This window comes from Halichoerus grypus, chromosome 11, assembly GCF_964656455.1.
Source record: "Halichoerus grypus chromosome 11, mHalGry1.hap1.1, whole genome shotgun sequence".
NCBI lineage: Eukaryota > Metazoa > Chordata > Mammalia > Carnivora > Phocidae > Halichoerus > Halichoerus grypus.
Window position 1 is genome coordinate 65,172,698 of NC_135722.1, and position 24,593 is coordinate 65,197,290.

Consider the following 24,593-nt stretch of genomic DNA (forward strand, 5'->3'; position numbering starts at 1 on the left):
GAAGCCGCTTTGGAGCACTATCTGGTGGTTTCTTCTAAAGTTAAACATACACCTACCCTATGACCTGGCAATTTCATTCTTAGGTATTTATCCAAGTTAAATGAAAACATATGTTCACAGAAGTATTTGCACAAGAATTTTTATAGCAGCCATATTGGTAAGAGCAAAAATGATCTCCCCAAACCCTACAAATCTCTATCAAAAGATGAATTTCTAAGCAAATTGTGGTGTATTTATACACTGGCATACTATTCGGCAATATGAAGGAAGGGACTCCTGACAGACACAACACAAATGATTCTTAAATCTGTGGGGGAAAAAAAGGACAGAAATGCATACACCATATGAATCTATTGACATGAAATGAAATCCAGGTACAGAAAAAATAACCCATAGTGATAGATATCAGGAAGTAGCTGCCTGGGGGGGAGAGGGAAATTGACTGGAAAAATGAGGGAATGTTCTGGGGCGATGGAAATGTTTTATTTCTTGTTGTAAATGGCAGTTACACAGTGTGTGCAACTGTCAAAACTCATCAAAGTGAACAGCTGAGATTTATGCTTTTCATTCTATGTTAAGTGTATCATATATCTCAGTAAGAAGAAGAAGAAAGAGAGAAGGAAGGAAGGAAGGAAGGAAGGAAGGAAGGAAGGAAGGAAAGAAAGAAGGAAGGAAGGGAAAGGAAAGAAATAGTGGTCATTGAGAAAGGTAGGAGGTGATGGGGCGCCTGGGTGGCTCAGTTGGTTAAGCAACTGCCTTCGGCTCAGGTCATGATCCTGGAGTCCCTGGATCGAGTCCCGCATCGGGCTCCCTGCTCGGCAGGGAGTCTGCTTCTCCCTCTGACCCTCCTCCCTCTCATGCTCTCTGTCTCTCATTCTCTCTCTCTCAAATAAATAAATAAAATCTTTAAAAAAAAAAAAAAAAAAAGAGAAAGGTAGGAGGTGTTTATAATAATCCAGGAGAAAGGTCATGGTCGCCTGATGCCCTATCATGGGGATCAAGTAAAGTAATGTGTAGAAGATGGCAAACTATGAAGGTCCATGCAAACCATAAAGCTCTATACATACTGTGAAGCCCTGTGCAAAAGTGAGGATTTAGTCAAACTTAACCCATATCAAATTCTGGAGGTGAACGTGGGACATCTGATTGCCCGAGGCAGTCCTGTTTATTTGCAGTGAAGGGCTTGTGGGCTGTTAATCATGATTTTCTTGTTGGTCTGTCACCATTTGGCAGGAAATGGATCCAGAGGCTGCTGCGATTCATCAGAATACTTGATCTTGAGGCAAAAATAAAGCAGTGGTGGCGCCTGGCTGGCTCAGTCAGTGGCTCGTGCATCTCTTGAACTCGGGGTTGTAGGTTCGAGTCCCACATTGGGTAGAGAGGTTACTTAAAAATAAAATATTCAAAAAAATTTTAAAACGAATAAAGTAGTGTGGGGAGAGGTGGGGGGCAGGGTACAGAGCTGCCTTGCCAAGGATAATTTTCTACTAAAAACTGGGCTTTCCAAACAAAAAAAAATGCATTTAGCTCCTGGGCTTGAGTCTTGAATTTATTTTTTGAATCATTAGGGTTTGAAGGATACCGAGAAAAGGAAGCAGGCTGTCAGTTCCTGAGGCAGGGACCATAACGATCAGTGACATGGCCACCCACGGTTCAGGAGAGTTCGCTGGGAGCTGAGAGTGTGTGGGAAATACACATGGGCTGCCTCTGAGTGCAGACAGGTTTAGAGAAACAGCTGTGGGGAAACCAGTCAAAAGCCATCAGAAGAACTGGCTACTCACCATTTAACCGAACGCAACTTTTTTTATGTGCTTTTTTCAATGTTAATAAATCCCTAATTATTTGCTTGCATTTCTTTTTGATTTTTCTCTCCCAAAACCACTTTGAATGAGCAGACATGGCTGGCTCCTTCCTACCTGCACCAACAGACGCTGAATGCCCTGTGCTGTCTTTGGGCCCTTTGTCCATGAAGAGGAGCCATCCCTGCACGAGTCAGATTCCATGACCTCCAGAAGAGGTTAGAAGATCCTCTTCAGAGCTACAGTGGGCATTTGCCATATTTTTATTATGTAGTATCTGTCACCTAATCCCCCTCTCTTTCTAAGAATTGATCTCTGTTGTAGTTTCTCCTAGTGTGAGGTAGGACCCATCTTCCACATTGAAAGTAGACAGGATCTCTCTCTCTCTCCCTGCTTCTCTCTCTCTCTCTCTCTCTCTCTCTCACACACACACACACACACACACACACACACACACACCCCCTTGGCCTTGGCAAAATCTGATGATGGGTAACTGACTTGGGATTAGCCCACCCAGTGGTATTCCCTTGAACTGGGAGCCTCAGGGGAGCAATACAAGAGCATGGATGTGGTTGGTGGTTATCCATGGAGACAGCTGGAAGTCATTTGTTCAAAAGTAGCAAAAGTCATTTGTTCAAAAGTTGGCATGCTGACCCAATACTCCCACCAAGACACCATTACTGTGACTCCTTTGGCCTTGCCCTCTGATTTGCCACTTCTGGATTGGAAAACTGAGTCCTGGGACTTAAAATGACGTGTCCATGTTCACATGATAAATTATCATCCAGGCCAAAACTCAAACCTAGATTTTTCACTGTACCCCCACTGCTTCCTGCCTAGCACAAGAATCTCCCTTAACTTCTACCCATTTCTATCCTCCAATAGCCCTTCAGCAAATTCCCTTCTATGTAAGTTACCTGGAATCTGCTTTCACTGCTGACACCCCAGACAAACACACAATCATAAAATAGTGGTTTCATGTCCCATCTCATGTCTTCATAGAAACACTCTCAAGCAGTTTCTCAGACACTCAGATCCAAAGCTTTACTTTGGGGGCAATGGGAAGACACCTGCACACGTGGGAGTGGGGATGAGGAGAGAAGAGTGAAGAAGAGAACAGAGAGGAAAAAGAACCACACATTTTCTATCCACTGCATTCCAGGACTGAGGGTACAGTGGGGGGTCAGCAGAGGCAGAGGCTCTAACAGATGCCCCTGTGGCGGCAACACGGGGAGGGAGGTGTTTTGCATCTGAAGTGGCAGGAGTGAGGTTGGGTGGCTGAGGATCTTGCCCATGGCCATGCGGCACGTGACGGCAGAGCCAGCGTCTGAGCCAGACCGCACTGCTAACCAGACCTGCCCTTTCCACTTGAGTACATTTGTTGAGCGCCGGTGGGTAAACCGTATGCCTTGTTCCTTTTATAGTATGATTTCCAAGTTGTATCCATGATTCGGAATGAGTTCGTAATGATGTGACGAGATCACTGGATTATGTATTTATTTATTTAAAAAACCCAAGGTAGAAAACTTTCCTGAGCCCATGAGAAGCAGAGCTGGAGGCGCCCTGAAGTCTGTTTTGATTTAAGGGGAATGGATCTAGCTTGAGTGTAAATTTGAGACTGTGTTTGCTTGCCTCACACTCTTTTTTCAAATTACTTTCGTATGTTTTATTTCATCTGTTTCCCCCACTTCTGGATGAGAAAACTGAGACCCAGGATTTGAAGTAACGTGTCCGTGTTCATACAACAAATTAGCATCCGAACGAAAACTCAAACCCAGACCCTTTCACTGGACCCCACGCCCCTCTCCTGCCCCGCACAAGAATTTATTATTGCACCAGTTGGGCTTAACAAAGGGATTTGCACTGACTCACGCTCATGATTTGATTTGGCCTCCTGGGATTCTGCGGGTAAACATCAGTCCCCCATCACTGTCCAAGTATATGCAGTCTCTCTCTGTTTTTGTCTAGCTCTTCACGTTTTCCCTGGCTTTCCACCGCTCCTCCCTCCTCCCTTTCTCTGTTTCTCTCCTTGTTTTCTCTTCTTTCCTCCCTTCCTCTCCTCCCACAAGCACACTTATTTTTTCCTACACAGGGATGGTCTCATGTTGACGGGGTGGGTGAAACACGAGCAGAGCAAGCGTCTTTTAAGTCCCTGGAAGCAGAATATTTTCTTATGGATTTTTACCGTTTGGATTGTTTTGCCAGGCTAATGAAAAAAGACCCTAAGGCCCCCTTATCTCAGGCCAACCAGAGGATGTCTTCAGGTTTTTGTTTTTGTTTTCAAGCTGGTTCCTTACAAATGCATCTAGAAGGTCACTCTCAGGTCCCCAAGATAGGAGCAGGTAATCAATCACACCCAGGACATCAGCATCACAGAAGAGAATCTCATGAATGGAAGCACTTGGGGAAGGGAAGAGGGGAGCCTGAGCTGCCCCAGAATTGTGAGCTCAGGAAAGGTGATCTGATGGATTGCTGTCTCCAGAAGTTCCCTGGGATAGTCTCAAGTATATTCTGGTTCAGTGGCTGGTCTTTCCCTCCGATTTTTTGCTCCAAATAAATAAATAAATATATACTTGCTCAAAAGGCTCAAACGTTTACCAGATAATTTGATAATTGCAACTCAGCAAGCAACAAAGACAGTGTCTAATAGCGCCAAGGGCTGGGTCCACACAGTCCCCCAGGCAATCCCTTCTAAACAAACAAAGGGGACTACAGTTCCGGCTTTGCCAAGGACGAGCCTTGTGAGCTCGTGCAACTCATTTCACTTCTCTGGGCCTCACTTCCTCAACTATAAAATGACCTAATACATTAGTTTATTCTTTCAACAAATACTTACTAAACATCTATCTGGGACAGGCCTTATGCAAGGAACTGAAAATATTTTTTTTAATTTTTTTAAAGATTTTATTTATTTATTTGAGAGACAGAGTGAGGGAGAGAGCAGGGGCTGAGGGAGAGGGAGAAGCAGACTACCCTGCTGAGCAGGGAGCCGGACAAAGGGCTCGATCCCCGGACCCTGGGATCATGACTTGAGCTGAAGATAGATGCCCAACCAACTGAGCCACCCAGGCGGCCCTGAAAATATTTTTTAAAGGATAGATAAACCCCTAGGCTCAAGGGGCCTCAGAGTTTAATTGGGGAAAATATGCATAATAAAGGAAAATAATATTTTTAAGTATTCTACTGGTACTCTGTGCAAAGTGCAATGGAAGGACAAAGGTGGAAACAACTTGACCCAGCTTTAAAAGTCTATGTGTGACTTTATTTGTTTTGTTTTGATCTGCCTTTCACACTAATGTATTTTATTCTTCCTTGACTTAGTTATTTTCAAATAATCATTGTTATTATAAACCATTACCAATTACTACATTACATACTGTTTAATTGCCCCAACAATTATAAAAGTTAGATATAATGATCACCATTTTGGATACTTTAGATATAAGAACACCGAAGCTCAGGGGCGCCTGGGTGGCTCAGTCGTTAAGCGTCTTCCTTCCACTCAGGTCATGATCCCAGGGTCCTGGGATCAAGCCCCGCATCGGGCTCCCTGCTCCGGGGGAAGCCTGCTTCTCCCTCTCCCCTCCCCCTGCTTGTGTTCCCTCTCTCACTGTCTCTCTCTCTGTCAAATAAATAAATGAAATCTTCAAAAAAAAAAAAAGAAAGAACACCGAAGCTCAGAGAGGTTAAGGAATCTACTCACACCCAGCTCACACAGCTGGGAAGTTACAGAACTGGGATTTGAACCCCCAACTATCAACTTCAAGGCTTGTGTTCTTTCCACTATGTGGTACTGCTTCAGGTATATGCAGCAACTCGGGACTGGCAACGTAATTTGTGGAAACAAGTGCAAAGTAAAAATATGGGGCCATTTGTTCAGAAATTATTAAGAATTTCAGGACAGTACAGTAGAGCATTAAATAAAGCAGAGGGCCTTTCTAAGCATGGGGCCCTGGACACCTGTCCAGGTCACACACCCATGAAGTCTGCCCTGCCAGCTACAATTTACTTTGCAAATAGCATCTCCCAAGGAGCAAAAGCATCATAGTAACTGGAGGCCCAGACCTCAGTGACAGAATTTTCCAATGGTCATGCTTCATGTGCACACTTCCTGATGTCACCCAGAGGGCTCAGCATGGATCACTTGGTCAGAACTTGGGGGCTCTGTGCAGTAGCTTTCCCAGAGAAGGAACATTTTTCTGTGTGGGGAAAGATAGATCATCTTGGGCTGACAAGGGTTCTGATCACACCCTCACTTTACATTTAGAACCTGAGGAGGGACTCATTTTTTTTTTTTTTAAGATTTTATTTATTTATTTGACAGAGAGAGAGACAGTGAGAGAGGGAACACAAGCAGGGGGAGTGGGAGAGGGAGAAGCAGGCTTCCCGCTGAGCAAGGAGCCTGATGCGGGGCTCAATCCCAGGACCCTGGGATCATGACCTGAGCCGAAGGCAGACGCTTAACTGACTGAGCCACCCAGGCGCCCCGAGGAGGGACTCATCAATGCAGCACAAACAGAACACAGCCAAAGCCTCTTAGCCTCTCTTGTTAAAACTGTAGGGCAGGGCGCCTGGGTGGCTCAGTTGGTTAAGCGACTGCCTTCGGCTCAGGTCATGATCCCAGGGTCCTGGGATCGAGTCCCACATCGGGCTCCCGGCTCAGCGGGGAGCCTGCTTCTCCCTCTGACCCTCTCCTCTCTCATGCTGTTTCTCTCTCGCTCGCTCTCTAATAAATAAATAAAATCTTAAAAAAAAAAAAAAAAAAAAAAAAAACTGTAGGGCAGACCTGTAGGTGTGCTCTAACGAAGGGCAGTGGGGAAAAAGCAACCAGGACTCTGTATACGCTGGTTTATAAGCCTCTCTCCTGAAGCATTCAAGGTATGTCTGCTCCTATGGACCCAGCAGAGATTATGATTGCCCTTTTGGTCAGCAATTCTGAATCAGTGGTTTTTAATCTTCTGAAATCATAGACCCATCTATGAAAATATGGACCATCTCTACAGAAAAAGGACACATGTGTACATAAGTATTTTGCATACAATTATAGACTCCCTGCACTGACTCCAGATTTTTTTAAAAACCCATTTTAGAGCCTAGTTTCCCCAATTACAGAACCTAGGATTGCAGAAATTTAGAGACTATTTTTATGAAATTGTCTTATTCCTCGGAGAGGGTGAAGACCGAGGTCATTTGGGATAATAAAAGGCTCTGTACGGTTCCCAGGACTCACTCCCCTGATCATCAACTCTCCCTTGAAGTAGTTGTCCCACTCCTAATGTGCACCTGCCAAAACATTGTTGCCACGTGGGACATTCTAGAACCACAGATGGCTGATGTCAGGACCTTAGTGAACATTCGGGGAGCACCTGACAAGCCAAGGTGTTGGGGATAAGAACAGTTCGTGTCCTCGAGAGGCTCACAGACATCTAGAGGAGAGACACATAGCAACAACAGAATATAACAGAACGTGTGTAATTACAGACGTTTGAATTAGGCTGAGAGCTGACATATGGAAGGACACCATCGGCTCTGCTTGCTTGGATCATACCAGCTCCTGGAGATGGCCCGGGAGAGAAAACTCCTATAACAGGGTCTTGAAGAATGGGCTCTGGGCCATGCAGGGAAAGAGTCTTCTAGCTGAGGGGACGGACACATGGGGAGGCAGAGAAGGATGAGGAACAAGTGGGTGGGATTGGCTAGAACATAGGCTCTGTCTGAGGAAGACGTGGGAGGTGGTGCTGGAAGAGACTGGCTTCTGGGGCCTTGGACCTTGGAAAAATGTCAGCCGGAGTGATGGATGAAGGTGTCTCTTCTTGGGGACACTACGAGGAGGGCACGGACTTCTGCCGGGCAGGGATGGGGTAGGGATGAGGGGCAAGCAGCCTCTCTCAGATCCCTATCACCTCTCCATAAAAATCAACCACTGCCAAACACTAGAGAACATAAGAAGGGCCCTGGAAAGCATTCAAAAATGATGGGCAGGCAGCCTAAAATAGATCTCTAAGACGCCAATGAGATTTATTCACCAGAAAAGGATGGTTCTTCTCCACTAAAAGACGGCTGAAGGGGAGGAGGCCTTGTCACAGAGAAAGTACTTTCATTTTAAAAATTAAAAAAATTTAAAAACCTGATCCCAGCTCAATGTATGATGTGTTTCCTCTGCAAGGTCTCACATTTTTTGTTCATTCTTAAAATTGAACCAGGTTAGCCTTAGGTGGTGGGCTGCCTCAGAAGAAATGTTAATCAAGAGAAGAGAACATCTCCAGAAACGCATAACGGTTGCTGTTTCCTTGTCACCACTTCTCAGGATTCCTGGGCAGTATGGGCTAAGAAGTCCTTGGAAGGGGTGTGTTTTCTCCCAAGCAAAGGCAGAAACAAGAAAAATCTTAATTACTGGGACACTCATTGGAGTAGATCCTCCGCCCTGAAGATGTCATTCCCTTGATCACCACTAGATGTCATGAAAACCCCGTTTTAAAAGCAAGAAAGCTTCAAAATTGCAGACCTAAAGAAAACAATTCCCCCTAGCGTTCAGACTTTTTCAGCAAAAAATGCTTTTTAACAAGAACACAAACGGCAAATGTTCAGAACTTATCTCTGGAGTAGCTACATAATGGTTAGAATTCCTCAGACTATCTGTAAATAAGATGGTTCCTACAGGCTCGCCACAGATTTTGTTGAAATACCCATAGTAAACGTATATTGCGCAGGAAATTCCATTGCATTTACACTATTTATTTAATAAAAATAATCTCTGCGATTATTTGCATTTATTTCTGAAGGAGGATGTTTTTCCTTCCTCAGAATAAGTTCAGGAAATGGGTGAAGTGTTCAGGAAGTTAGCTAAATGCTGATGTAAATCCAAAAGGAAGGTCTGTTCTTGTAAAAAAAAAAAAAAAAAGCTAGGAAGTGGTTCTCTCTTTTACTTATGGAAAATGTTATACAGAATTTCTCACTGAAAAGGAAAAAGACTAGGAAAAATGTGTGCCCGTGATATCTTTTTCCGTGGATCTGGTTAGGCCGTGCAGACTAGCCGCAAAGAAAACTGTGTCAAGAAATAAAATCTAGATGGAAGGACATGACTGGGGATTAAGTTTGTCCTAAATTCAGCCCTTCCTATGGCTTTGTATCAGCTATTCTAGGAAGTGTGTCTTGATAGGAAACTCTGAGTCCAGAAGAGGTGGTGGGGCCCCTCGGCCCGATAGGAACAACCAGACACAAGCTCCCTGTTCCTTCCAGCGCCCTGCAAATGGTGTCCTGCCGACCCGGGCCCTTCCAGGGAAGGAGCCTCATTCAAGGAAAAGCCCAGCTCCCCCCGGGGCCGCCTGGGCAGTGTTTTGCAAATTGCGGAGGCCCTTTGGTGCGGGTGGTCATTTCTCTGCGGCTGGTGGCTCACAATGCAGGGAGGGTGCGGGATCAGGTGCGCAGAGCAAACAGAAAGCTTCTGGCCTTGAGACACCCCCAGCCCAGAAAGCGAAGATTCGGCTCGTAGAACAGGGCCGTGGAGGACGCCGCGTGTTGTGGTTTCTCTGAACGTCGCCCTGGCCTTTCCATCCCTCTGCGACCACCCTCCCTCAGGCCTTCGTGGTTTCTCGTCCAAACTGGTCGGCCGGCCTCTGCCCGGCGTCTGCCCGGGCTCCAGCCCCCGCCCCTGCGGCAGCCAGGGTGAGCTGTGTGGAACTACCGACGTGGACCGGAGCCCTCCCTGCCCTCACACTGTGCCCGGCGCGGGGGCGCGGGGTACGGCACGGCCTCCCAGGCCTTTCCTAACTTGGCCTCTGGCCACCTTCCCTCCCACTCCAAGAATCTCCGGTTCCAATTCCTCTGAGCACTGGCCGCCCGCACCCCGAACAGGCCACTCTTCTCAGCGCGTTGATTCGCACATTTATTCCTCTCATTCTGCGTAAACGAGGAAATGGGGATTGACCACATGCTTTTTTAAACTTCTACAGAATAGTCTCTTTGGATTTATAGAATTATGACATGAGAGAAGCAAGGGAACGGGCTTGGAGGACACAAGGCACACCCCCCTACGCAGCCACCCATTCAGAGCAAATATTCCAAATTAACATGGCTGCTAGAAAAGATGCTCAGGTGCAGGTGGTTCTGATGATTCAGTGCCTTCAGCGGCACGTCTCGAGTACGTTCTGGTTTTGTTTTTTAAAGATTTTATTTCTTAGAGAGAAAGAATATAAGCAAGGGGAGCTGCAAGCAGAGGGAGAAGGAGACTCCCCGCGGAGCAGGGAGCCCGATTCGGGGCTCGATCCCAGGACCCTGGGATCATGACCTGAGCCGAAGGCAGACGCCTAACAGACTGAGCCACCCAGGTGCCCCTCATGAGTACGTTTTTATGTTTTATTTTTTACATACTGAAATCAGCGGGTGGTTGTGATGAGCAGACCAAATCCTAAGAGTGGTGGTCTCTGGGGTCCACCCCTTCCTTTCTCCTCTTCCCCCTGCCTCCCTACACATTTACCTATTGAGGCAGAGGTGTCATTTTCGCGATTGAATGATGACATGACAACAGTTTGAAGAACGTTTTCCCATTGTGCTCGGTGCTCAGAAGCTGTTCTTTCTGAGCAAAACCAGCAAGGTCCTGGGACTTCGGTTAGGGAGAAATTACATAGTAAATGAGCTAGGAAGAGGAGCACTGATCCTTTAGCAGGTAGGGATAGACCAGGACGTGCGGTGCAGCCAATGAACTTCTGGAGGGAGACGTGGTATCTTACTTATCTTGGTGTCCCCTACAGTGCCCTCCGAGGACCGTGGCTGGTGCATGATGGGCCCTCATTCAGCTATTCAACAAATATTTACTAAGCAGTAGAGGATTTGTTTTTCCAGGTTTGGAGTTTTAAGCTTGTTAATAACAGCTGAATTCTTTCTCTGTTTTGTCATCTGCACTTTTGGACTCTGAGTTGGACCTTGTCTTTTTGCGGCTTTTTACAAGCACTCCATCTCCCCCTTCCCCAGCCTGGCCCATATTCTACAAACAGTAGGCTCGCAGCAAATGTTGTTCGGGAGGGGAAGGAGGAAAAAAGAAGGGAAGAAAGACAACTAACAATAAGCAACACAGGGGTAGGTGATCATTCTCAAACCTGTCTTTGAGAGTAGAGAATTTTCTTTGAGAATTTTGCCAGAGCATCTTTCCAGAAAGTCTTACCTATGTGATGGCTCTTATTGTTAGCTCTGATTTCTTTCCTATGCTGGTTATGTTTGTCACCAACCCCCCCCCCCCCCCCCGTTCGCCTACCTAAAAGCCCTGCCTCCCTCCAGCCTTCTTTCCATAGACATTCCTGAGACTCATGCCCTGTGTCAGGCACGGCTAGCACCAGGCCCCGAGGGCACACAGGCAGGCACCTTTGGGCACCCAGAGTCATCCTCAGGGATATCAGTCCAGTGACGAGATGGACACATGAGGAGACCATTATAAACAGTGCCGTGAAGGCTCCCAGAGGCTTAGACTATGGTAAGAAGGAAAGGCCAGAAGTGTAAGGAGGAGAGTCAAGGAAGTCTTCCCAGAAGAGATGACTCAAGACTCGAGTCTTGGATGAAGAACAGGCACAACTTTCCCTGGTTGAGGAAAGATGGAAGGGGCATTCTAGGCAAAGGGAAACACCTATGAAAAAGCAAGGGAGTGAGAGGGAAAGCGTGGACAAATTGTTCTATGTGATTTATCAATTCCATCTCATGGTTTTATACTCGACCCATTTGCCTCCTATCATGTGAAATGATGCAACCCTCGGGCATTTTAGAAAACTTCGATAGCCAATCACTTCATCTGTTAGAAAGAAAGGCACTGATAAGGTGGGCTCACCAAGAGATTAGGCACGTCCTTGGGTGAAAACAGGATCAGGCGCTTAGAGGAAACCACACAGGAGGCTAATGAGCATCAGGACACTGAGGTTAAATGTAGTAAATTTTAATTTTTATTCTCTCTCCTGGGAGTGAGACGTTGGAATCCTTTGCGTGAGGGCAGGTGAATGCATGCATTCTCTTAGCCTGAGAATGAACTGAGAAAGAGGACAGGGTGATTTTAGGAATTTCAGATGGGGCCAAGGCCCATTTCGAAAGCCTTTTGGAATACACCTTTTCATGTCCAACATTTTCACAACATTTAGCGAGATGGTCCCATTCCTCCAACCCTGCTGCCCTGGGAAGGAAAACTGAGGAGAGGATGACAGCCTTCTCCAAGCATGATTTGTTTCTGTCCACAGAACCTCTGAAGACAGGAAGCCGAGGCTGACCTCTCTAGTCAAGAGTGAGCTCAACTTTAAAATTGTGATCGCATGTGAAAGCTAAAATGGGAAAGAAAAAATCAGTTCTCAGGACAGAAATGCTAAAAACCCTTGGGCCACATTCCAGTCAAGGTCCTGGCCCTGCACACAGAGCTCCCATTGGGGGTGGGTGGGTGGGAGACCAGCCAAGACCAGCTTAAGTCAGTTGAGTGTCAGGGATCATGGAGTTGATTCTAGAGGTGTCCAGTTTGCAGATAAAGAAACTTATCCCAGTGATTTATGCTACATAATCCTTAAACAACAGAAGCTCATGGCCAGGTCTCATTATTGAGAGAGTTGCCTGACAAAACATTTACCCATTCCCACCAAACTGTTTGCAGTGGTTGAAGGAATCCAAGGAATCCAGTAGGTTTTCGTTTCCTAGGGCTGCCATAACCAATGGTCACAAACCGGGTGGCTTCAGACCCAGAGATGTATTCTCGTGCAGGTATGGAGGCTACAGGTCTGCAGTCAAGGTGTCGGCAGGGCTGGCTGCCATTGGAGGTTCTGAGGAAGAATCGTTCTTGCTTCCCTCCTAGCTTTCGGGAGGCTGAAAATCCTTGGGGTTTCCGGCCTGGCCGGCAGCTGCATCACCCTCATCTCTGCCTCTGCCTTCACAAGGCCATCTCTGCTCTCAGTGTCTGTGTCCAAACTGCCCCCTTACTATAAGGACACTAGTCATTGAGTGAGCACCCACCCAAATGTAGTGTGAGCTCATTTTAACCTGATTACGTCTGCAAAGACCCTATTTCCAAACAAGTCCATATTCACAGGTACAAGGGGATAGGACTTCAACATGTCTTTTGCGTGAATACACACACTCACCACACTGTGTGTAAGACAACAACAAAAATCCATGGGCCGGGCGTGAGAAGACCAGGATGTCCAACCTGCTACCTCCCTAGGCGAGTCCCTTGCCCGAAGTTTCAGTTCTTCCTTAAACAAGACAATGCCTGCCCTGCTTACTTTAAAGATGCCATGAGAATAAGATGAAATCATGTAAGTATAAAAGTATTTTCATATGGAAAGTGTTCCTACAAGTGCAATTATGAATTCATTCCAGATTGTGTTGACTTTTCCTCAACTTCATAACTACTTAATGAGTAGGTAGTGAAATGAGAAACACAGCCTGTCTTCCAGGGAAGAGAATTTAAATTACATACCTCCCTTCATTTATGGTTTCAGATACAAGTACAATAGCAATCTGCAGTGAAGGAGAATAGTATTACAGATCCTTCTTCCCTGGACTTTTTCCTTACACCAAACAGGGTGGTATTCAGGTGAAACCAGGGTGTGGAAAGTAATTTAAAGGCAAACCAAGAGGGCTGATGGTCTCTTCTGGGCCACAGCAGACATCTCCAATGGCCGTGGTTCCCCTTTCATCTGTGTCTGTGTGTCCTTATTATTTGCTTCCAGGACAGTGTCCTGATAATGGCTTTAAATTTGCTTTGTCTGATGACTTCTGGATATGGAGACATAGACCACCCAATTTATAAAATTAACGAAAGAAGTCATCATCCTGGTTGACTGATACGACATATTCCCATGTCTATTATACAAAAATGACCACTGGGTAGCCAGGAAAAAAAATTTAATGAAAATGTTAAAAAAAAAAAATTCCCCTCGCCCCTTTTAAAGACCCCTGAAGCTCTAGTGGTGATAGGAAAAACTTTTTCAAGCCACCAGATTAAGTCAAAGGTGCTTGGAAAGAATATTAAAAATGGCCACCCATAGTGGAAATGCCAAAAAGAGGTGTCATGGATGACAGCTTGGGAACTATGGTTACCTCCAAAGCATCATGTGACCATTTGAGTGATACTGATGACCACAGTAGTGATAAATTCTGTTGACCTTGGACCTCAGGGGTTTGCTGACCCAGGAGAAATCCCAGAGGGGAAAAATAGCACCAGCAAAAAAGAAACAAAGAGGCTCTCAGAAAGAGGCTCCCAATCTGCCCTGCAGACCAAATTCTCGATTTCTCACTGCTGGGAATGTGTGCTTCCTGGGAACTATGATATTCCTCCAGGAACACGCCACATCTCAGACCAGTTAATAAACAAAACTTTATTTTCCTTTAATACAAAAATTAAATAGCAAAGTTGTTTTTTTTTGTACAGTGATAAATTAGAAATTTACAGTACAGACATCAATGCAGACACACGTTGTACATCCTTAAAAGCAGGGTCCACTTCCTTTGACGTTCAGCAATTCATCAGGGCACGTGTAGCAGGGCTTTGCCTGGTACCTGTATGTCGAACATCTGAAAGCCCCCAGGGTTGGCCTCAAGGTGGCTGGAGCTGCAGGGCGGCGCGGGGGCCCAAGGACAGGCCACAGGGCACCAGCCTGCCTGCTGCACAAGCAGGCCAAGGCCCAGTTCATCTTGTCACACGTCACACTTGATAGTTATTCCACCCTTCCTGCAAAGAGCTCAAGGGGCCTTCATCCTCAGACCTTTGAAAGTCTCACAACATCCCTGTGAGGTAGGAAAAAATTCTGAACCACCTAGATGCCCCACTGGAGAGAGAGCGAGAGAGCAGCCTCCCTCTCCCAAAGTGCACAACCAAGTTGGGGCCCGAGCCCATGAGCAGGACACGGAGAGGAGCACATCCTGGGGGAGAAGATGGACCAGCCCTCGGAGAGCAGAACTGCTCCTGCCCCTCTTCTCAGAAGCCCTTCTGAGATGACAGTGATCAGATCCTGAATATTGCAGGGGATCAGGGGCCACCAAAGCCCGGAGGACATGGCTCACAGAGGACCCCAAACAGGCCCTCTCCGAACTGCCTGGGCAAATACAGGGAATTCGCTGGTGCAAAGAAGAAGAAGGGAAATAGGTAAATCAGAAACAGGAACAGGCTGCTACAGGGCAAATGGGCCGCCCAAAGGGAAGCGGCCTGTTGGGGAGGGTCAGGGTTCACTTCCCTCTTGGTGAGAGCCAGGGTGCCGTGACCGCACAGCGCATGGCAAGCTGCAGCAGCAGAGAGCCCTGAGCAGGCCACAGGGAAACAAAATCCATTATTTAAGGTTCTGGTATCTGATCCTCGGTAGGAGCAAAATGCTCTTCTAGGAGATTCCAAGATCTATGACCTAGGCCCAGAGGAAAAATGATAACCTGGGTCCTTCGCCAGGCATTATACAAACCCAGAGGAGGACTCTGAACCCAAATACAATAAAAGAATACCAGGAACCATTAGAGTCCAGTGACTGGACATAATTGGCTGGAAAGGCAACTCCCTCCAATCTCTCCCATCACAGAATGAAATTCAGGACGTAGGGGGGCTCCTTCCAAAGTCTGTGCCCTGTGGCTCTCCCCGCGGACTGCTGCTGGGGCCACCTCCCCAGAAGCCACAGACTGCACCAGCCTGGTGACATCCCTGTAAACTGAGTCTGCGCGCCAGGGCTGAAGCTGTCGAGCTCCTCCATGTCCTCGGGTCCCGACTTGGTTGCTAACACAGTAAGCCCTGAATTCAGTGACCGGGAGGCTTGGGGGTGGGGGGGGGGGCAGAGAAGACAAGAGCTCAGGGTGCTGGTAAAGTCACAATTCAGAACCTCAACACAGAAGTGTCCCTGATTCTGGGTTTCAGGGTGCAGGTGAGGGAGTGACTGGGGAGGGGAAAGTCAGGGAGCATCTCAGGGAAATAAACAGTGTCACCCCCTTCTCTGGTTTCAGGACCCGGAGCAAGCTGCCAGCTCAGAAGCCGTCTCAGAGATCAGGAAATGGGAGGAAAAAGGATATGAATCAACCAAGTAGCTCAACCAGATGGTTCTGGCCAGTTCCACCCTACCTCATGTTCCTCTGCCCTGAATGGTGGCCTTTACAAAGGAAGAGAAAGAGGGGTTTGCCAGAGCAGAGGGTGGACAGGGGTTCCCTTAGGCCCCGCTGAATAAAATCTCCAGAGGCCAAGGCATTTTGTGGGAAGCTCCAATCATCCCTACTTATTCTAGATTTCAAGAAAAACCCCAGCCCTAACCTTTTCCCTTGCAAGATGTCCTCAAATTCCCCTGTGCAAGTCACATGGAACACCCTAAGCCCTGCACGGCCTGTCCCCACAGCCACATGAGGTGTGGGAGCTCACATCCTTTCAGCCAGTGTTCGTAGTTTTCCTCGGTGATCTCCACAGAGGTGGTCATGAAACAGGGCTGAGGCCTTCTGTCAAAACCCCTGTAACTGACTAGCAGGGAATTGTGGGGAGGGCTGAGAGAGACAGTAAAGGCAGAAAGACCCAGGAAGCGGTTTATGGGACGGGAGACAGTAAAACGGATGAACATTCAGAGGCCCGTCCTCCTTCCCCAAAACCAACAGCAAAATTCAGCAGACCCAGGAGCACCCTCAGTTTAGGTCATTGAGAAGAAGAGAGCTTTGTACTCCTCGATGTCCCCTGAGGTGCCTAACACAGGGCTTTACACAGAGTGGACACTCAATAAATGTGCTAATAATTGACTTTTTTTTTTTTTAAACAAATAGCAACTTAAGAGGTGATGGAGTCGTGTCAAGGTAACTGGTAACTGACCTCAGCCACAAAGCTCTTTTCCTGAAACCGTAAACACTCTCCATTGTCTGGAATGTGAAAGGAAAGGCCCACAGCCCTGATAGCTAGGGCTACTAATCCAGGCTGCACCGATGGCCACTTCTGATCAAATATACTTTCCCCTGGGAAGGCCAGAGATTTGCAGAAGAGACATGCTATAAACCCAGAGAATTGTCGGAGCACTAGCTCCAGAACGTGGGTGTAGAGGTTCACCTAAGTACTCTTATTATTATTTCATTATTCACAAATATTGAGCACCTACTCCGTGCCTGTGACAAAGCCCTACAGTCGCACAGCAAGGCCAGTGCCCCACTGTACCGTCCTTCTTCCCTTTCCTGGGCCGGAGTCTCAGCACAACTCCCAAGACGCTGAGTGGAGCGTGAGTAAGGGCAGGCTCTGCCCCTGGGTGCATGCTCCAGGGCCCTGGCCAGCTCTGGGAACTGTCTGCAAGCAGCACAGGGAGTTCACATTTTGTATTTCAGAGGAGACGTAGTCTCAGATGGAGTTCAACTGGTCCTTCTGGGGATCATTTCTCATGCTCCTGGAACCCTGACCCAGAGTCCAGCCAAGGTACTCGGGCTCGGCTCACACACACACCAGGGACCACCCGTGCCCAGTTAGCATCTGTCCTCAAAGCCCCGAGACTTTCCCTCCCAAAAGACACAACAGACCTTATATGCATCTTCACCTCAGACGGCTCAGGAGCCCCCAAAAACAAAGAAGAAAGGAAAGTGTCAAACCACGGACATAAAACTCAAAAAAGACAGAAAAGGACACGCGTATTTCCAGAATCTGACCACCTATTCGGGAATTTGAGTCCCTGGAAATGTTTTTCCACAAAGAAAGGCGATAAAAGAGTTTTCCTACCTGTTTTTAAAAGGGGGGTGGGGTGGGGCATGAATAAATAAATGAGTCATTGCAAAGTAGCTGCTGAAGCAAAGATAGGTATGAGCTACAAGGAGAGCAACCTGTGACATTGTCAACAATTTGTCCCAGAGAGCTGGTGATTAGAAGGCCTAAGGCAGGTTGAGAGAGTCCAGTTACAATTTTAAAAGAATTGCAACTTTTTGAGAGGCTGCTAGGGGGGTACCCCATTGTGAGGAACATAAAGCATAAATTTTAAAAGCTCTGGATACCCCTGCAAAAGGCAATTAAGACCTGTGCTGTTAAGAGTTTGCAGTTCATTTCATATGGTCTACACTTTATTCCCTACTAACCAATCAAGCTCCTGGCTGGAATTCTGGAGATTCATTAAGCACCATATAAATACTCCAGGCCACACTGCCTCCAATGAAATCTTATAAGGAGCCGTTGCCAATTACTAGGAAACAATTATGCACCAAGTAGTTGGATTAGCTGTCCTTAGTTTTCTCTACAAAACAGAAAAGTCTTCATTGTGGGTAGTAGACTAGACTGATAACATTCTTATGCTAAAGGAAAGAAAGGCACTATCATTCTGAGAATGCAAGCTGACCATAGTTTTAAAGTCAGTTGAGTATACTATTATGTCATGGTGCAAGAATGTGCTTTTAATTGTAATTGACACACACAAATTACACAGCTAATCTGTGTGAACGCAAAGTTGCCAAGAAACTTAACATTTTAGCTCTTCCAGACTGGCGTCTGCATAGATGCAATCACACAAAGTAAAATATATTAAGTCCCCATTGCTCAATGCAATAGGTCTCCGGGTCGGTAAGGTAACTCAACTTGATAAATCTCATTTTCCTCTGAATTAAATGATTGTCAGAAAGTGAATCACCCTTACTTTCCCCCTCATTAGGCATGCTGCAGTGCAAAAAAAATCCTATAAAAATACCTATTTTGAGTCATTAATGTAAAATGAAGAAAACAGCAGCAGCCTAGAACAGGGATGTTGAAATTTAAGAGGAAGAGAGAGAAGAAAAATCCACTGGACACCTTATGTGTGTTTGTACGGTACTTTGTTTTTTCAAACAGTTCTGTCTTAGGACAAAGGCACTGAAAGATTCTGACACCACCTCTTGGGAGAGCAATCCACAAAGTTCTAAACAGCAGACTGCGCACCACAGAAAATGTTTATGTTAGATCAGCCCAACTATAAAATTCTTGTAACACTTGTCTGAACCCCGTGTCTCCAGTGTTTATAGATTGCTTTGCTATCTGAAAGACCCAGTTAGTATTTAAGATTTTAAGGGTTAAAAAAGTTAATCTTTCTCCCTGCGAGTTACCTACTCACAGCTCAGATCTCACTCTGCAGGGAAAAGCAGCTTCGCCCTGGACCCTCCTGGAATCTAGGCAGGACCTCCACACTCCAAGCTGCAAACTGCTAAAGTGATCAATGTTTTGATTTTTCACAGCTTTGAAAGCCTCTAACTGGCTTTTCCATTTTGGATCATTCCAAAGTCTGCAGCAAAATCCTTTTATGATGCTGGGGAGTGGGGGGGGGGGGGCAGGTGGTGGTGGCTTACAGGGGTCACTTAAGTGTTGCCAGTCTGCTCAAACTGAGATTCACTGCAGGAAACTTTTAGTCGCACTTGCACCAAAATGCTAGCATTCCCCCCCGCCCGCCCCAATGCCTTCAAAATTTGGAAAGCGTGGAGCCCAGTTAGCCTTATACCACAGTTTCATTGCCTTTCCCAGGCTTCACCCAACCATTCCCCCGCTTTTCTCTCTTTACCTTCCCAGAATTCACCAATCTGTTAGAACACTTCTGCCAGGTGTGCAGAGTTTTGGCAGACCAAATCCACATGCCTGAAGTGATGCCCACCAGCAAAGACATAAAAATTTTCAACATTTCCACTGCCATATTGGAGTCATCTGCAGAATACCGGAAGAGCGCCCAGTTGGAGATTTCATAGAAATAACAGGCAATCACACAGGTGGCAGGCACCGTGTACAGGACTGAGAAGACCCCGATCTTGACCATCAGCCTTTCCAACTTGTCCGTCTTTGTCCCATCCTTTTGCAGATTGGACCGAATTTTGAACAAGGCCACTAAACCGGCCGCAATGAACAGAGTTCCGATCACCAAGTAAGTGAAGAGGGGAGCCACCACAAAGCCCGTGAGGGCATCAAGGTTTTGATTCCCGACGTAGCACAGGCCAGTCAGTTCATCCGCATCCACCAGTCTCATAATCAAGATGACAATGGTTTTCACAGCAGGAATGGCCCAGGCGGCAATGTGGAAATAAGAGCTGTGCATCTCAATGGCCTCATGACCCCATTTGAGTCCCGCTGCCAAAAACCAAGTGAGTGTCAGAATAACCCACCAGATGGAGCTGGCCATTCCAAAAAAGTACATCAGCAAGAAAATGATTGCACATCCTGTGTTCTTAAGTCCTTCTTGGATGAGAACAGGTTCTGCTGCCTCTTCAAAATCGCAGGATATCCTTTCCCGGCCCACGGTCAGCCTGACAATATAAGCAATGCTATAAATATTATAGCACATACTGAGAAATATGATGGGGCGCTCAGGGTAGGAAAACCTGGAGGAATCGATCAGGAAGGTGAGCACCGTGAAGGCGGTGGAGATGAAGCACAGGCTGGCCCACACGGCCATCCAGATGTCCGTGAACTCTTTGGCCGAGCGGCTATACAAGCCAGCATCATAGCCACACTTGAGAACACAGTTCAGGCTCCTTTTCACCCAGATGTACTGATCCGAGTTGGTGCCTACGGAGTGGCACTCTTCCCCAGGCTGCATGGGGGTTTTGTGAGGTAACGGCACCTCCTCATCACCTGGCCCTTCCATGCACATGTGGTTGTGGTCATTCTGGGGTGGGAATTTGCTGCAGTTCAGGCTCTCTGGCCAGGCAAACCCAAATTCCTTCAGGACGGGTTCACAGCGCCTCTTGACTGAAAGACACATGCCGCCGCATGGACCGATGGGGATGTTGATCTTCTCTGTGCACATTGGCACATAAACCGAACAAAGGAAGAACTGGAAAAGTAATGAAATGAACAAAGAAAACAATGACTTGGAAGTCTGACCAAATGCTTGCACGAAGCGGAGTTGAATGCTTCCAGGCAAAGTACATACCGACTTTTAACCAGCTATAGGGACTCTGACTGCTTACTCCGACCTCAGACTAGGGTGCCTAAAAAATCCGTTGCTTGCACACTTTGCTTCTTTGGGTTCTAGCAATCCTTTCCCGCAGAACATAAATAAATAAATATATTAAAAGGACCTAAAGGATTACATAATCCCTTTTTTGCATAATGCTTAAGAAAATAAACCTTAAGACTTGACTTTGCGTCTCCCTTTGAAAGAGCTGAACAGACTAATTGAATGACTGAGTCATTCCAGTGATGGGGTGATTTATTTTTGTCCTCATTTCTTTATCACCATAAAAATAAATGTTAAAAAAAAAATGTAGGTCCGGCTTTTCTCCTATTAATATTCTCTCTTTTCTCTACTTTACTTTATCCCCTAAATTTTTTTTAATCAGTCCCATACTGAAACAGAAAATGTCCTAATTGAGACACTAGTAGACCCAAGGATGGGATGCAGGTTGAGGTCTCTGGTCACCAGGGCTTTGTTTGGCCAGGTTTCCTCAATGAATAATAATGAAGCACAATAGGAAAATATAAATGTGAAGTCCCTGGAACTGCAGTACCAGCAGGGGAGAGTCCAGTTGCTGTCCTCAATTCTTGCAGCATTGATAAACAGTCGGCTTGGCTCCTTACAGATGTTGTCTATGAAGTCTAGAGTTACAAGTAACTATTTTCCAGCATGTAAAGGGATCCAGTCCTGTCCTTCAAAACAGCTTGGCTGCTTCCCCAGGATACATGTAATTAAAAATATATATCCCTGCAAAAGCTGTTTCTCCAACAAAATTGCCACTGATGTCAGGATATGTGCTGTTTCCAAACTGAGAGCTAGAGGATCATTTCTTAAGCTTTTATAACCTAGTTCTAAAGTTCTGAAAACTCCGAAGGGACATTTCAGCAGCAAGAGGTCTAATCCCAACCATCTTTCTGAAACCACAGTCCAACTTTTAAAATGACCTATGTAAAAACACGCACCTAAGTAAGCTGCCTGCCTGTTTCTTATCTCTCAGAAGTTACAACCAGAACCACGGATTTCTGAAGCTTTCAGCCTGGACAACTACCCTCTATTTTTTTTCCCAAGTTCTCTCCTGTCTAAATTTCTAAAACTCACTCATCGCCTCACTAACCAAAACACAACCAGTGCTAACCCTTTTTAAAAAATCTCTTTCAGTTCCTTTTTTAAAAAGTGAATTGGTTGTTGGTTTTGTAAGATTATAATCACCCTGTATATGCAAATTATTTCTTCACCTATTGTAGGCTGAGCATTTTCTCTATCATTACAGAAGCTTTAAAATTTTTAACGACTGAAAAAAAAAATCTTCTAATATACAAAATACCTTCCTGGAGCTTGACCACACTCTATCACCTTTTCCCCAAGCTGTGTTTTCTCCCCACCAAATCCTAAATCTGCCCTCAACCCTGAGGATCCAAAATGATCTCAAGCCACCCAACCATTCCTTCCTGCATGACCTCTAAAGTCATGCAGGACGACGCGAGGAGGGGCCACTCCGCAGAAAACGAAGCAGTGGGGTTTCATTTAATAACCCACCTCCAAAATATGGGGGAGAAAGGAGGTCGGAGAGGGAGGAGAAGTTCCCGGCTCCTTATCTCTCCTTCCAAGTCTTAGTTGCAGCTGGCTGCCCTGCTGCGGACTCGCCCACCGAGCAGCGGCGGCCAGAATCCTTGGCAAAGATAACCCTCAGCTCCACTGGGGTTAGGGGCTTGGCCAGACACGGGTGAGCAGGGGAGAAAAACGGAAGGGCGGGGTGTAAGAGTGGGTTCTTTCGCAGGCCAGACGACTTACACAACGTTTTGGCTTCCAGTCCCTGAGAAGGGACAGAAAAGTGGGGGTGGGGGTGGAAATCACTTTTCCAGGATAGTTTTACCCTTCAGCCTTGGAAGGGGGCAGGGGGCTTGGCTTGGCAAGGGCTTCATGGAGTTAGTCTGGGCGTCCCCGCCCAAGGGGTCCCGTCCCGCCAGGGGTGGGGGTGGGGGCGCCCACCTGCAGCTGGCTGGAGCAGCCGTACTGGATGAGCGGCGTGAAAGTTGTCAGCTGCAGCTCGGCGTCTGTCTGCAGCTCGTGCCCCACCAGGTTGGGCATCTTGGTCACGTTGTAGCCCAGGTTCTGGCACATGGAGATGCGGATGGGGTCGCAGCGCCGCTCCTCCTCGTCCCCGAAGCCCCGCGCTGGCTCCAGGAGCAGCAGCAACGGCAGCAGCAGCCGCAGACTGAGATCGACGCCCCCGGGCGCCCCCAGGACGCTCGGCACTGCGCCCCGCCAGGCCATGGCCAGAGCCGGGGGCAGCGGCGGCGGCGGCGGCGGGGGGGCGTCCAGCAGACACCCCCAGTTTGCACCGGGGCGCCGGTTGCCCGCGCTGCTCCCAACTCCCGGGAAGGGAGTGTGATAAGGCGCCAAGGGCGAAGAAGGGGCAGCGGCCGGGTCTCTGGCAGCTGGGCGCGACTGTGTGGGATATTAGACGCCCGTGGCCAGGGCCGAAGGACAGACTGCGAGGGGCATGGCTACAGGCGGCGAGCCCCCAACCCGGCGCCGGCCCCGTCCGCTCTGCCTCTCGGCGAAACCCGCCAGCACCCAGCGCCGCGCCGCTCTCACCGCCCGAGCCCTCCGCGGCGCTAGAGGTTCGCTGGGCGGTGGCGGGGCGGGACGGACAGCGCGCCTCTCCAATGGCCGGGCGCCGTGGGCAGCGAGGGGCGGGGCCGCTCTGCCGCTGGAAGGGTCAGGCCCCCGCCCGCCCGCCAGCCCCCCTGCCCCGCCCCTCCCTCTCTCCCTCCCGGAGCGCCCCGCCCGGCTTCCCGGCTCTCACTTTCCTCCCACCCGGTTCGCGGCGCTCGGGAGCCAGGCGGGGATGGAGCCGAGTTGCTCCCGCCGGACCAGCCTGCCCCCTCCTCTTCCAGGTGAGAAATGCTCCCAGATCAGTCGACTCCCTTTCATTCCACTCTTCCGGCTGTCACCTCGGCCCGTGGCTACCTACCTATCAGGCAGAGAAACGTACACAAAGAACACGGGCTTTAGATTTGCAAAGACTGTGGCTTTAAATCCTGGCTGTGTGACCTTGAGCAAATTGCTCAACCTCTCGGCGTCAGTTTCCTCATCCGTAAAGAGACTTGGGAGGATTAGAGGTAATGCGTGAAACGCTTAGCCCGGTGCCTGGTACAACGCAAGCTCGCAGCTATTTTCACTGCTAACTTGCTTGGGTTGGAGCCGGGCCGCGTCTCCCCGCCCCCAGACTCGGCCCGACCTGCGCCCGGGAGCTGCCTGTCTCCAACCGCGAGTGGGGGAGGCGCCCCGGAGCAGCCGACCAGCCGAAGGTCTCGCGCTCCGATTTCCTCACCGTATGAAATGAAATTCCACAGGGGGATTCAAAAGGAAATGAGACCGGGACGCTCCGTGCTTCTCGGCCCGCCGCCCTTCCTGTGTCGAGGACACGGTTTCTAAATAAGGTTGGGAGGGTGAGAGGGCGGGAGGGGAGAGGCTTGACCTGTGCACAGGAGGCGAAGAAGGCGCACAACCACCGAGGGTACCCTCCCCCAGCCTCCCGGGCATCCCTCCCCTGCAGCCTGCATCTCTAACTTATTCTGCTGCTGCGAAGGGCCCTGGAGGTCTCGGGATCATGCGACCGCTGTTTTGGTCCAGTTCCCCGCCCCCGCCCCCCCCCCACATTCCCAGCCCTCCCTCTCCCCACTGCCCACCCCTCGGGTGGAGGTTTGTGCTAGTTCACTCTTTCCCTTTCCAGTCAGACCAGTGAAACACTCAGCAGGTGGATTTCTAAGCCATTTACTTACTGCTTGACTGTGGTGAAGCTTCTGTGCCTCTCTGAGCTTCAAATGGGCCATCTGTAAAATAAGGAAATTCATGTCTACCCCACACAGTTGTTCTAAGAGTTAAATGAGAGAATACCCCTAAATCATTTAGCACAGTGTTTGGCACATACAAAGTAAGTGCC

The 24,593-nt window shown here is 47.9% G+C and overlaps 2 protein-coding genes across 3 annotated transcripts in view; one reads left to right on the forward strand and one right to left on the reverse strand.

The window, feature by feature from the left end:
• Positions 1-14,122: 14,122 nt before the first annotated feature.
• On the reverse strand, positions 14,123-23,303 carry FZD4 (frizzled class receptor 4). Of its 2 annotated transcripts, none has more exons than XM_036110224.2 (2): positions 22,634-23,303; positions 14,123-20,521 (listed from the first exon to the last, which is right to left on the reverse strand). In XM_036110224.2, exons 1-2 carry the CDS (start codon positions 22,916-22,918, stop codon positions 19,193-19,195), a joined length of 1,614 nt encoding a protein of 537 aa, XP_035966117.1. In that variant the 5' UTR covers positions 22,919-23,303; the 3' UTR covers positions 14,123-19,192. The 2 variants fall into 2 exon arrangements, with proteins under 2 accessions (XP_035966117.1, XP_077914781.1); XM_078058655.1 differs by lacking the exon at positions 22,634-23,303 and adding an exon at positions 22,181-22,623.
• A 128-nt stretch (positions 23,304-23,431) lies between these two features.
• The window catches only part of LOC118547070 (uncharacterized), a 37,095-nt gene continuing 35,933 nt past the window's right edge, over positions 23,432-24,593 (forward strand). Inside the window, exons 1-2 of the mRNA XM_078058658.1 lie at positions 23,432-23,544; positions 24,004-24,090. The gene's annotated coding sequence lies outside the window, so the exon portion shown is untranslated. The remainder of the gene's footprint in view (positions 23,545-24,003; positions 24,091-24,593) is intronic.

Excerpts from the sequence above, each read along its gene's own strand:
- FZD4 (XM_036110224.2), bottom strand. The coding sequence starts at position 22,918 with ATGGCCTGGCGGGGCGCAGTGCCGAGCGTCCTGGGGGCGCCCGGGGGC. Across the intron at positions 20,522-22,633 it reads GCTGCTCCAGCCAGCTGCAG|TTCTTCCTTTGTTCGGTTTA; the intron begins GTGGGCGCCCCC and ends TTACTTTTCCAG.